At 37.2% G+C, this 15,108-nt stretch overlaps 1 protein-coding gene across 3 annotated transcripts in view; it reads left to right on the top strand.

The window, feature by feature from the left end:
* Positions 1 to 5,966: 5,966 nt before the first annotated feature.
* The window catches only part of LOC124167853 (DNA topoisomerase 3-alpha), a 114,450-nt gene continuing 105,308 nt past the window's right edge, over positions 5,967 to 15,108 (top strand). The window contains exons 1-3 of one of the 3 annotated variants that reach the window (XM_046545898.1): positions 5,983 to 6,030; positions 6,120 to 6,266; positions 6,339 to 6,548. In XM_046545898.1, coding sequence (XP_046401854.1) covers positions 6,186 to 6,266; positions 6,339 to 6,548 — 291 coding nt within the window. In that variant the 5' untranslated portion in view covers positions 5,983 to 6,030; positions 6,120 to 6,185. Of the gene's footprint in view, positions 6,267 to 6,338; positions 6,549 to 15,108 lie in introns of all 3 variants that reach the window. The other 2 variants (XM_046545899.1, XM_046545895.1) reach the window with 2 other exon arrangements.

Raw genomic sequence — 15,108 nt, 5'->3', positions numbered from 1 at the left:
CTCCAAAAGCGGCAAAAAGCGGCGGTGCGCCGTCTATGCCGTGAAATACACACAGAGCTACATTGAGGCAGCTTTCAGCCAAAACGACTTTTCGCCGGCTGCCGTATCTGGCACAGCGTGAAATTCAGGCCGCTTTCCGACAAGACCACTCTGGATTTCACGGCACTGTGCCATGAACGGTGGCCTGCAAAAATTCCTTGCGTTGGTGAACGGCCAATGCAAGGAAAAAAATTCATGATTTCCACAAAGAAACACATTCGAGGAAATAAGGCGATTTGTTTGTCAGGAGGGTGTCTAAACAGCATTCACACGATGTCTAAAAAGTAGCCAAAATGCCATGGGAATCTGCTGGTTGATTTATTCAAATTACTGGAGGATTCAAACTATCCTAATGCACACACATTCTATAGACAGCTAACCCTTTCACAACTAACGAGGAAATTATGCGGCAGGACGTTTCTTGACCTGGGAGACGAAAGGAGAAAATTTTCGTTTGAGATTTTCCTACGCAGGGGAACGATTGCCAAAAATACACGTTTCCTTGCTCTCCTCCTTTTATGACATTCGTGGGTTTGCAAAGTCTTAGTCTTGGGACCTAACACATTGGAACACAGACCGTACCGCCAAAACCCAGGAGCAGGTACCCAGACCACACGTCTGATATTACCCCTCTATGTGGCAAAGTACCGCAGTAAAAATCAACATGGAAATTGTTAATGCATTAAATCCTTTAATGCTGACGATAGAGCTCCATTCAAAATTTGAAAATTCTCAGAATGAAACGAGGAATTCAATTGGAAGTATGCAATTTACATGCAAGCAACAATCATCCATATAGCTAATTCATATAAACAAAGCATGAGTTGACAGAGAAACAATGCCTCTGGTAGGGTTATAAACTGCGAAAGGAGGGAGACCAACTACCCTCGGAGACCAAGATAATGGGAAGTCCCCACTAGGAGGGATCGAAAAAGGTTGTTGTTGAGAGAGAGTGATTATTTGCAAGACCTTTCTTAACAAATGTCCAGCATAAATGCTCCATACAGAGGGAACTGAGGAGTCTCATGGAGCTGTACTCAATTCATGCTAAGGAGAGAACTCCACCGTCTCGAAAGAGTTAAGGAAGTTATAAATGAGTTTCGAGATTATTCATAAGAGTACTTTTTTCGATAAAACCACTTATTACATTTGCAAAACATGACAACCTCTAAAGCCGCTGCTGTAAAATCAATCCTAATGCAGATGGCTTAAAAGGCATCAACCAAACTTAGTTCTCTTATGGTAGAAGACCTAAGTAGAAAAATAGGTACATATTTGAAAAGATCTCATCTTTTGATCCCCAAGTAGTTCAGACTGCAGACATGAACCTTGACTTAAAGACAAAAATTCATGGCCTCGAACCAATGGAGACAAAGAAGTTGATGTTGGGGTTGGGAGAATTACAGAAACTACTACACAAGCAAAATTCATATTTCATTTGAAATTACAGACATTCAAAAGTAATTTCTGTCTCTCTGTAGGCTGAATATATGGATACGCATAGGATAAAATATGTAAATAGGTGAATCCAGTCAACTCTCCATGTATGTTATTGCTTAAATTATCCCCGAGCAATAACATCCTAAATTTAGGGCAATAGGTGGGCCACTGGAAGCATGGCTCTCAATCAACATCAATTATTTTGCCGATAAAATAACACCGATTTCAGGGCAAAATAACATCGCTTTTCACAAATGAAAAAATGACTTTGTTTTCTTCCACTAATTTATTATATTTATTATTATATGTATTTATCAAAATAAATTAGTGGAAGAAAACGAAGTCGTTTTTTCATTTGTGAACTTCAACTTCCACAAAGTTGATCCTGACACCATAGAACATCGCTTTTGCAAAAATATATCTCCACTTTTGGTTATAAAATAACCCCACCTTTTGCATGCCCCTATAAATGAATGTGGACCAATTTTTGCAAACAACCCAACTTTTCTTTTGAATGAAACTGGAGATTCAAGGAAGAAATCGAAGTGTGTACCAGCTGCACTACCTGTTCTGAGAAGACAGGAGAGCACACTGTACCACGCGAAGTTTGCAAAACCATCGGCGAAAGATGGTCATTTAACAAAGATCCCATGGCACTGACAAGTCAATACCACCCAGGAGAACGGGACTGTCGATGAGGCCATTCACTGATTTAAACAGTAGAACAAGAATGTCAGCATGTTGGTGCCACAGTTGAAGGAGGAGGAGATAAAAACGACTCTCCAAATCGCTGACTGCGGTAGTACAGAAGGTATAGCCAAGTCGGACACCAAGCATTCTTACAAATTTCTTTTATAGCCATTGAAGCTGACGAGTGTGGTTGAGGGGGTAGGGAGACCAGATGACAGACCCATACTCCAATATCGGGCGCACCAAGGACTTATACAGCACATGATCACATGATCTATTCCATGTGGGGAAATTTACCTTAAGGAGAATTGAGGTTCACTTCACTGTGGATCTAAATATGAATCTCAGAAGAGAGTTGGTATGAGCAACAATGTGAGAAATGTTGTCAGAGGGTCTGAGTGAAGGCGGCATAATGACTCCAAGATCCCTAAACTTTTTTCAAAACAGTGGTGTACAGAGTGTAGTCATGCTTGACAACTCCAAGGCCTCGTTTAAAAGACATTACGATTCATTTCTGGGCATTAAGTTCCATTGCGTTAATGTCACACCAGTTGGCAATGTTAGTGACGGAGAGTTGAAGATTACTGCGTTCTAAGGGTGAAGAGACTTTACCAAAGATTTTGATGTCATCAGCAAACATGAGAGAAAGTATGAGTTAATTGCTTTGTCAACATCATTAATGGATAAATTGATAAGAAGAGGACACAGGTGTGATCCCTAGGGCACACCAGATAAAACGTAAAATGGCATAGATGTTGATCCATTACATTTAACAATCAGAGTCCTGTCACGCAAGTACCTATAGCTAATTAGCCATGCCAACAGGGCGCCATGCACACCATAGCCACCTCCAACATAGCTATTAAAAGGCGATGATGAACCTTATTGAAGGTTTTGGAAAGGTCTAAGTACATATATGGAATCAACCTGGCCAAAATCACTGATAGAACGTAGAGCGTACTCAAGTAACTCAAGCAGGTTTGAGATAACTGAACAGTGTCAGAGGAATCCATGTTTATGTAGGGATATTCTCTTACTCAGGTTGAAGTAGATACATGTCTAATTATATAATACTTTCATTGACTTTGGAAATGGATGATTGGATGCTTGGCAGTTTATAGTTACATACATTGCCACGATCTGCCGACTTGATCACAGGAATTGAATAGCCATTTTTGAGTGATGAAGGGAAAATTATTTATTATTATTATTAATTTTATTTGTCCAGAAGATCATATATTACAGTGAGCCACAGAACATAGATACAGGACACGTCATGAATGTTAAATGAATCATAAAAATGTAACATACTGAACAGTAGATGTAACACTAAACAATTGAACACAATATAACAATAAGTGACATTCACATACATTTATACATATTTTTAGGGATCAATATAGAACTCTTGGATGCTGCAGTAAGATTTGTTTACAAGATATCTTTTTAGGTCAGCTTTAAATCTGTTCATTGAGGAGATGCTCCTAAGTTTGGGGGGGAGTGAATTATATATTTTTGAGCCTATAGCTATGGGGCTTGTGTTGGAAAGTTTTCGTCTGTGGAGGGTTATGTGGATGGATGTGATCTAGTTTGGTGATTATATGTATATCCTGATTTAGCTTTAGTCTATGAAGGTTGAGTTTAACTAGTACACATAGTTTAAATATACAGAGACAAGGAAGCGTGAGATTTCCCGGCTTAACAAACAGTGGTCTACATGATTCTCTTCTAGGTATACCCAAAATGGTTCTGATTCCCTCTTCTGCAGGAGAAACGTTTTGTTTAGGAGAGTAATTGTTGACCCCCAGAATTCAATGGCATAATTAACTATACTTAGGAAGTTACAGTGATACAGGGTCATTAGTCCTTTATGGGATGGTGAGTTGGTAAGTAATCTCAGACTATATATATAGGACTGTAGATAATTTTGTACAAAGTTCATTGACGTATATAGACCAAGAACCAGAGTTTTCAATTATTAGACCTAGGAATTTTGTGTTAGTAGTAGGATAGAGTTGGGCATTGTTTAACATCAACTGATTAAAAGTAGCATAATTATTGAATAGCAAGAGTTGAGTTTTTGAGGTATTCAAATTTAGTTTGTTTGCAGCACTCCATGTCCACACTGAGTTCAATACCTCCTGACATTGGCAATGTAGATCAGTCATATTACTCGCTGATATGAGGAAGTTTGCATCATCTGCATACATGATGGGTCTAATGTTGCTGTTTCCGTGTATAAATGAAGGTAGGTCATTTATATATATGAGAAACAAAAGGGGGCCAAGAACACTGCCTTGAGGTACACCTACGTTTATCACCTTAGGGTTGGATTTTCCCACTGAGTCGTGTAATACTAGTTCAACTAGCTGAGTTCTGTTTCTCAAGTATGAATCTAACCATGTCAATGCATTACCTCTCACTCCATAGTTACAACATTTTTTTAAGAGGGTTTGATGGTCAACCATATCAAATGCCCTAGAGTTAAGTCTATGAAGAGAGCAGAAACTTTGCCTTCATTATCAAATGACTCTGAGATGAAAGTCCAGGCATCCAGAAGAGCATTACCTGTCGACCTACCTTTGCGAAAACCCCACTGAGAGTCAGAGAGAATTGCATTCTTTTCTAGAAAAGAGATCAGCCGGTTATAAAAAATACGCTCAAATACTTTTGATAGCTGAGGCAATAGAGAGATAGGTCAGTAGTTGCCTACATCATTTTTGTCACCCTAGTTTTTATACACAGGTACTATTCGGCTAGGCTTCAGTTGGTCTGGGAAGATACCAGTGGACATCGAGGTGTTAATTAAGTGAGTTAAAGGTTTAACCAATAAGTGTTTGCATTCAGCAAGTACTCTGCTTGGAATCCCATCAATACCTGGAGTTGAGGATTTAGATAAGGTACCTTAACACGATAAGACTTCCTTTTCTTCACAGGGGTGAAGGTAGAGGGATGATACTATGGATGCGTTCTTTACAGTGAAATTAGTACTATGACTGCAGGAGTTGATTATTGGGAGATTACAGAAGGCATCATTCACCAGATTGCATATTGTTTTAGAATCAGTGACCAAGGATCCATCGTTATTATAGAATTTAGGGGTAGATGGATTAGCCTTCTTACCAAGCTCTTCCTTAATTATTTTCCAGGTTTCTTTCATTTTATTGTGAGCATTGGCAATTCGTCCATCGTTGTATGTTCTTTTTGCATGCTTTAGTAGTTTTCGGTATTCACTTTTCAGTTTGAGAAATTCGGTATAATCTTTTTGACTGCAGCCCTTTTTACATCTAGATGATTTTACCTTCAGGATTCGTGAGAGGGTAATTATTGTATCAGTGAGCCAAGGTTTACTTTGATTATTGGCGTGGGTTTTTACAGTGGGAATGCAATAATCAATATGATAGAGTAGTTGGTCATGAAATTGGGTGTATATGAGAAAGAAATTCTTAACCCACAAATCGAGCCCACTTCCACATTTCAGAAACTTAAAAAAAACGTATAAGTTCAATCCTTCACCTATAGCCACTTCTAGATTACAAAGTACTTTTCCGAACAAATAATATCCCCTGTTTTGCTACTTGCCCGTCAATTGCTCGTGAGTTACCTCCACAACTCAGTCATCATCTCATCACTGCACCAAGGAAAAGAATCGTAAGATTGGTCGTCTGTAATGGAAAGAAAGTCATTGTGGCCTCACGCTGTGGAACGAATTTAGGAATTTCAAAACATTTCATGTATTTAAATACAGGAGCAAAAAGAGAAACAACAGACTAACTCAAACAAAAAAGAAGCGTAAATCGTAATGTAATAGCGCTTTGTTTGGGTGTGCATGAAATTGTGTGAATCCTTGTCAAAGTTTTCGTAATGATTCCTCGCTAAGATAAATGTTGTTTATTCCCGTAGAACCATTATTATATAACTTAGGTACCGTCGTCTTTCGTTTGATACAGAATTGTGCGCCGTTTGTGAGGGCGGCAAGGAGAGGGTCGTGTACGTTGCCTCCCCGAGCGAGCATCATGAAAGTATTGAACGTTGCTGAAAAAAATGATGCAGCGAAAAATATCGCAGGAATTATGTCCAGAGGAACCATGAGAAGAGTAAGCAAGTTTAATGTCTTGTGTAAAAAATTGTGGCATATTGAAATTGATTTTTTTCTTCCATCATTACAGAGAGAAGGGTTATCTAAATTCAATAAAATTTACGAATTCGATTACACTCTATTCGGCCAGAGGTGTACTATGGTTATGACTTCGGTGTCTGGCCATCTGTTGAATTATGAGTTCGTTGGTCTCTACCGAAAATGGCAGGGATGCAGTCCGCTGGCTCTTTTCGAAGCGCCCATAATGAAATGCTGCCCGAAAGACTACGTGAAAATAAAGGTAATATTTTAGATAGTAGTTCATTTGCTTAATTTTTGGGCACATCTTAACTCAAAGAATGTGCTATATGTCGTAGAATTTGTAACACATTATATTGACGATTGCATGGTAAAGAATCTTGTTATTGCTTCTATCAAAGTATTTCAATTAGGACCCTCATAATTTATATTCTAGTGGTAACATGAAAGATTGCCCAAACTTTTAAACATAAGCAATGTATGTACATAATTTATTGCTAGAAAATAATTCAAAATCTTTAAATGAAATCATCTAACTCGACCCAGACAACACAGCAGTTGTATTACATCTGGATAACATCAATAATGCATGCAAAATATGTGACCAATTACATATGTAGAAGATGGAATACGATTGTATTACGCTGTATATTCATGTGTAAGTGCTTCAAAATTCCCTCACGGCATATTATATACGGCACGGTATATTTGCGTATTACAAATTGGAAATCTGAATACCCACCCAATGAAATACATATGTGTATATGATGGGATACGATCGAATAACGTCTGTATATGTATTTCACATATAAGCAGGGGTGTCATGGTGCCAGAATGCCTTTCCGTCACTGGTCAACAAAAGCCTTAAAGTCAAATAACACTTTTATAAATTTTTTCGTTTCAAAATTTCTAATTTATACATAAAACAAAAAAAATAGTAAGAAAATGTAAATGATGATGTGTGAAAAAAAAAACACCGAGTAATATTTCACTTATAAAAAGGTTAAGGAAAGTGCGTCCCGGCCCTGCTAATATGGCCATTACGTATGTTACTGTGCATAAGTGCTACGAAAGTCCCTCACAGTGTGTGTATACAAGCGTTTTACTAATTGGAAATCAGAATACCCGTGTATGAATTATACAAATGTATCTACAGGCCCTCATACTTGAGTTATACATATTGATTTTCTGGTCCACATTCATTTAATATACATATTCATAATAAGGTGCACTTATGAAAAATTTAAAAGTTACGCTATTTATTTTTTAAATTCAGAGGAAATTTATTCTGTTCATATTTATTCTGTTCACTATGTGCTATATGAAATTTACAGATATAAGATTCTCAATAGCATTGATCATATGGAGGAATAAAGATTTGGAAACCAGAACATAGAGATAGCAAAATATTGATTCAAAGAGATAAAATAAAATAATTCACACAATTCGCAAGGACAAGTGTGACAATGAAAATTGCTATTAACATGCTTTAAGGGCCAGAATACCAATATATGAAATATACAAATGTATCTACAGGCCCTCATACATGAATTATACATGTTGATTTTCTGGCCCACATTCATTTAATATACATATTCATAATAAGGTGCACTTATGCAAAATTTAAAAGTTCAATCAGGAGGTGAAGAGTAGAGAAAAAATGGCAAAAAGATGAATCAAATGCAAACAATTGTTTGAGTTAGACAGTAGCAAAAATATTAACAATGAGTTACCCATTGTACAAGATGCAACCTGAATTCAGGAAAGCAATTCTGCATCATCAGCCACTTCCTGAGAGGAGACAAGAAGAAATTAGCTGTTTTGTGAATTTCATGAATTTTGTGACTCAACCTAGGGAAAACTACGTCAACAACATTCACCTTCCGCAATAAATTGCAAACATTAATGTACATTAACAATATGACATTTGCATATTTTTAGAATGCATATTTTGTTGTTAAATAACGAAAATGTTTAAACATCATCTAGTCCTATAGTTTACCCCAAAAGAAAAAATAAAACTGATCATTTTTCCCTGCGACAATGATTTTGTCTTGAAAACATGCAACCTCCACCAAACTTTACAACAATTTGTCCTTCGTTTTTTGAAAAATGGATGGACCTGAAGCAACTTCAAAAGCAACTGTGCATACGGGAACAGACCCCCGTTTGTTTTTATGATGCAAAGTATCTGTGCTTTTTGAGAACCATTTTTTGAAGTACCTGAGGCAAATCAATGGTGGAAAGTATTTGCCCCCTTGCAGCATAGCAAATGGCTCCTCAACTCTTGGGTGTGGATATCTTCCTACTACTGAATTGGAGTCAACCGTTATTTTGAAATCCCCTCATATTCTGGTGTTGCTATTCCCCTTAACAATCAGGACAATTGGTGTGGCCCAATCACTAAAATTCACTGGGTTAAGGATCCCTAATTCCAGCAGACGATTTAACGCCCTACTTATTTATTTTATTCTGCGAGCCTAAAGAGAATTCTTTGGGGGTATAAACCAGCTTAGCACTGGCTTGGTCTGAAGTATGACTTCCCTTGACGAATCCCAAAGAGCCATCCCACAGCCCCTATCTCAGCTCTCCTTGTTGTTTCTATTTTATTTAAAGGTGTGGGAAAATTAAAAGCCCTCTACCATTCCCTGCCTTGGAGTAGGAGTCTCCCATTTCTCACCACTTGGATGGGAAGAATGCATGGTGAATGCTTTTCTCATCACAAAATTCTTTCAATGAAGCTGTGGTGAAAGGAGAGCCATTGTCTCTGTTCACTTTATGTTTGCCATGTGGCTCAAGTAAGTGGGGGTCAGGGGAGGGAAAGTTTCTTGGCCTGCGACTTTACCTTTACCAATCAGAAGACAGCAGGCATGGCGTTATGCTTCGGAAATTTAGTCACTCTTAGATGCTTGTTGTGTTAATGTTGTGAATCTGCTTCTCTATTCCCTCTCAGTACTTTTCTGATTCCTTTCATACCAAACCCTAACCTTTTTCCATATTCCATTAACTCCATATTTCATTACAACAGTTTATTTTAAATACTCGTCACACCTACTTCTTTATCCACTCTTTTTGTATCCTCACCCTACACGAATTCCCTTGCACTCCCCATTCATTGGAATGTTTTGCCTAAGTATGTCTTTCATCAATGTCTGCATCCAGTGTAATGTCTGACTATGTCGTGGACTTCTGTGAAGGGATTATCCTCCATCCCCTCCAAATGAGTAGGTATGTATATTGTCTTGGTGTCTGACACAATATACCTGTGGCCATGCATGACCCGCTCGTTTTCAGTTGCAGACAAGGATGGATATGTACATTTGGCAATGTCCAATTCGCCCCTGCCTTCTCTCCCTCTCTCAGCACTACCCCTCCCTCACGCTCGCACACAAACGTAAAGTGAACAGATTATAACAAGGCTAATTTAGCTAAGTTCCCTTTGTAGGTTGGGGAAACATCTATGGTTCTTGTGGGTTGTATTAAGTACTAGTAGAATCACAGCCTCACTGATCTGGCCTTCAACTGTAGGTGTGAGAAATTTCCTGATGAAACCCTCTAGAGATAGCTCAAGTAGCCAATCCTGTGTCTATTTCAATCTTCACCATCCTTGCATTGACTACCACTCAAGGAAACTGTGGACTTATTGCTTTACCTCTCCCTATGATGCACATGTCATGCTAAGCAATGGCAGATGGTGGCTGTAGGGTCCTCAGCAGAGCCGTCTTAACTACCCTGCCCTGGTCCTCGGGATGGCTGTGGCTTCCTGTTAATCCTGCTTGTTCTTGCCATCGCCTCTCCTCTTGCCCTTCTGCCTCCTCTCCTCCTGCTCCCTCAGAGGTGCCTCAGGGCAGCATCTTGCACCACAAAATGGATGCCATTGTGCCCGTTGTGCAGTAACATGCTTGCCATCACGTACCTTGAAGCCTTCTCACTTGCTAATTCCATTGCCTTATCTCACACCAACAATTCCTCTTCAAGATAATGTGTGTTTCAACAATAGCTTTATCAGAGATGCTGAAAAAGAACTATTCTCCATGTGCCTGCTTTAAGAAAGTTCCAAATTTAAAGTACTTGGAAGACTCCCTAAGGCCCAAAGGAAACTGGTGAACATTCTCACCCACCAATTCCATTTCTGGTTGACCTTATGTCTCTCTGCAATGATAGGCTCAGGGTTAAAAACCCTTCTCAACTTCTGTACTGTCTCCTCATGTGTGCACTCCGTCCGTTGGTTATTTGATGCACATGCATTTTGAACTATGTATACTATATAACTTCTCTGGCATGCTTTTTGTCCTTATGAAAAGTACCCAATTCTAATACCATGAAACACTCTTGTGGCCTCTCCTAGTAGGATTGCCAATTGTGAACTCCAATCATGAATCTATTCTTGAATTTTGACATCCTAATCACCCAGAAATGAATGACTGCACTCCTGGATGACTTGAGGCATGAGAGATTTGGTTGCGTCTCTGTTTATTTTTTTTTCTGAAAACAAATGCATAGCAATGCACAAAATGCTATGCTAATGTATGGCCAGGGTTGGGCACGAATCACCTAATATTGATTCGAGTCACGAATCACGAATCATGGAAGAAATTAGATTCGAAGCATGAATCACGGTTCACGTCTGGAAATTTGATTCAAATCTCGAATCATGAATCATGTGATTTTTTCCTTAAAATATGATTTGTGCGGCTCACGAATCACGAATCATATTTTAAGGAAAATCATTAAGCTATTTCAGAATGACAATAACACTAAGTAATGGTCATACTATGAATATCGCTCCCTTAGTTGGAAACCTATACCAATTTTTTCGCCTGTTAATTAAAACTTGTGTATAAGCAGTGTGAATCAACGGGATATCATAAATTACCAGAATTTCTGTACATCAACATCCTGCAAGCCAAAATAAAGATGTGTGGTCGGGGGTGAATTCTCACCAAACATGCACTACATATCATGCATGAAAAAGAGTTGGCAATAATGTACTAGTCTAAACCGCACTATTAAATAAATAAATATAGCAAAGTAAGAATGCAAAAATATGCCGTTAGTTGGGTTACCTTCACGTCCTTAAACCAACATGGAGCTACCTATAATATACATTGATTCACTATTGGACATATTAACCTCTATTCATATCCCTAATTGTAAGAGGAAAAAAGGAATTTAGAATCATAGGTTGGCAATCAATTCATCTATTTTTTTTATTATGGTCAGCCTTCGATAGAAATTCGGGGGCTGTAAAATATTTTTAACATCATCACTGAAAATATGATCTTGGAATTTATTTCGGAGATGACGTCTACATTTCAAGGCTGGTTACGCTAAAATAGTTAGAGTACTGTCCCTTCAAAAACCTTGCCGATCTTCACTGCGCAAGTTTGAGTTCATTATTTAGACGTATTTTCTAGGGATCCCATACACTGGCAGCATATTCCAAATGAGATCTAACCAAGGAAGAGTAGCTGATTTCTCGTACATGGTAGTCACATTTACCCAGTACTCTTTTTGATGAATCCCAGTTTACGATTAGCTTGACCCATTATTTCACATACGTGTTTACCCCAGGAAAGATCATGTGTCAGTCTTATTCCAAGATATTTAATGGATTCCATGTTTGCTTATTCATTATTACTTATTTGGTAAGTGCTGAGAGGGGAACAATTCTTTTCCGAAAAATTCATTACTGCACATTTTTAAACATTTAATTCTAACTACCATGTATACACCATTTTTCAATTGCTTGTAGGCCATCATTTACATGTTATAAATCATTTGGGCATAGAATTTCTCTGTAGTCTACTGCATCATCGGCAAATAGTTGAAGCTTACTTTTGACCACATTATTGATATCATTTACGTACAGATGGAACAGGAGTGAGCCTATCACACTACCTTGTAAGACACCTGATGTGACTTCAATTGCTGCGGAGGTAACACTGTCAAAAACAACTCTTTGAATCCGATTATGCAGGAAATGATTTATCCATGATATACTATTAATGTCTAACTCATACGATTTTAATTTCAAAATTAGCTTGCTATGAGACACCTTATCAAAAGCTTTCTTGAAATCAAGGAATATAAAATCCACTGGAATATTATTTTCGCCACTAACTAAAATATCGTGGGAAGAGAGAGTAAGTCAAGTTTCACATGATTCATTCTTTTGAAAGCCATGCTGAACATTGGAATGTTATGTTCATTCACCTTTCTTGCAATGTCCTAATGTAGCATCAATGATTTTTTTCTACACCAGTAGTATTTTAGTAACAATGACAGATGATAAGGAAAATATTGAACACTTTAATTGTACTTTCAAGTTCTTTCAGATTAAATACAGCACTGGATTGTATATGGTTAAAAAATTGCTTTAAAAATGTATGTAAACAAAACAAAACTTGGATGAATATTTCTCGGGTTTCCAGCCGAGTGAGAAAATTCATGGCTAAAGTTTCAATTAATTACATCCAACAAAGATTACAATATTGCAATCCAAATGGCCAATGATATGTTAAGCAGGGCTAGTGAATGGTTAAAATGTAATGAACTATACTTAAATGAGAGTAAAACCTTAAAATTCACCTTCGCACTAAAAGAAACACACAATGAAATAGATTCAGTCAACATCCTGGGTTTCGACCTAGACCAGAGGCTGCCTTGGGATACCCACATTGATAAATTATGTAATAAAACCAGTAGAGTTCTGTATCTTCTCAGAAAACTAAAACTTATTGCATCAAAGGTAGTATTGATGAATGTGCATTATGCATTTTTTCAAAGTCACATCTGTTACGGTATTATACTGTGGGATAATGCTCCCAAGGCAATTAAGGAGCAGCCAGCGTTTCCAGCAGTGAAATTAATTCGTGATTCGTCAGTGAATCGTGAGCTGCATCACAAATATTCGGCTCACGAATCACCTCAACTAGTAAAAAAAGAGTCGACTCACGGTTCATGAATCATGATAAAAAAATGATCCGAATCACAAATCACAGTTTGTGATTCGCGAATCATGATTCGTGATTCATGAAGACGAATCATGCCCATCCCTGTGTATGGCACAATGCGACATATACATAAAAATAAAATCATAAATTTAAAAACAATGTTTTTCTCACCAACTAAAAAGAAGAAAATAAATTTCTCTGTCGTTATCATTTACAGCTGGGTTTTCTATCCTTATGTAAATTGATAATACCTGCTAATAATTGATACTGTTCACTATTACATATTAAGTTTATTTAAAATTCAGTTTATATTGAATGAGAAGGAAATGCTCAGTACTTAACATCCGAACATATTAGAAATTAGCACCTAATGAGTTGATTGATTAATGTTAATATTCAAGAGGTCATCAGTTAATGTTTAAGTACTCATTGTCAGCAATTATGCATGAATGTGTTATTACCTGACACGAAATGTTTGAAGATATAATATCTTAGCATTTTTGATTCTGTTTTAGTTCTCAAAGATCAGTCAAGTCTTCAACTATGCAAATGAGTTGATTCTAGATTCAAATGGTTGGTAAATCAAATCGCAGTTTAGTAAGAATTTTTAAGAGTATTGTCGCTTATTGCAAATACTAAATGTAATGTTACATGCGCCCAACATTTTTCATTTTGGTTGTAAAGATTGTCCTAAAGTATTTCACCATTTGAGTAACAATTCATATCAAGACTCAGATATGGACAGAGAAATCTATTTTCTTCTTTTTATTGGGCGAGAAAAATGTTGTTTTTTAATTTTTAATATTATTTTCTTCTTTTTATTTTTAAATGATTTAAATCTATCAATAATACAATGAAATAGTTTTAATTGTATCAATATACGCAATTTTATTTTACATCATGAATAAATTTTTCAGACATTTCTTAAAAGTTTATAATGCGCAATTTTTATAAATTTTCTGAAAAATGCCCATATATGTTGCACAACATTTAACATAAGAAAAACATTGTAAAAATTACTCCCACGGGTAACGAACTCAGTTACTTGAGTACCATAGCTCCCTACCATTACCACTGCACCACGGACGGTTCTAACGGATGGAGCAGGAATAAGGACAGATATTTTTCCTGCCTGACTGGTGCACCTGTATTTTGGTAACCATTTTTGGAACTCCAGATTTAATTTTTATTCCTAAGTATTACCCGAAATACTGTTCTGATCATGGTAAAAGAGTACGTAAATTGCATTGTCATCCAGTTCTGAGCTAGATATAGTTTTAATGCTCTAGCTAGTCGTTAAGTGTGTCTAAATTGAATTACGAAATTCCACCGTAACAAGCAGACAGACAGATGTGAAAGTAAGTTAAGAAAAACGTTGTAAAAAACTATAATAGTTCATATCCTTTAGTGAAAAGAATCCACTAGATGTTCTTCATCTCACAATAGGCGGCATTTTGAATCAGTACGGTGGAACCTCGATCTATCGTTTTTCAAGGGGATGGAAGGAAAAGATGATGAATGCAGGAAAACGATCAATGCGGGAATGTTTGACTAAGTTGCTTATGTAGCAGGAAATGCAGAATTTTGGTGGGTTATTGGGATACTCTTTGGCGGATTTATTCAGGAATTTTTCTGTTTACACGAGTGTTTGAATTTTATGAAAACATTTTGGGCATACCGATAATTTGATGAATATCTCTTTCAAATATCCTAAGGAAACACGCCGCCTCGCAAAAAAAATGTTTGGACGCCACCTCAGCATTTACATTGCTATGATGGATTTCTGCCAGATATAAAAATTCTTATCTATCAAACGCTATTTCAAGTACACATATTTACAAGAGCAATGTGCATGTTGTGCCTAGA

The sequence above is a fragment of the Ischnura elegans genome, chromosome 11, assembly GCF_921293095.1.
Source record: "Ischnura elegans chromosome 11, ioIscEleg1.1, whole genome shotgun sequence".
NCBI lineage: Eukaryota > Metazoa > Arthropoda > Insecta > Odonata > Coenagrionidae > Ischnura > Ischnura elegans.
This window is presented reverse-complemented; position numbering and strand designations above follow the sequence as displayed.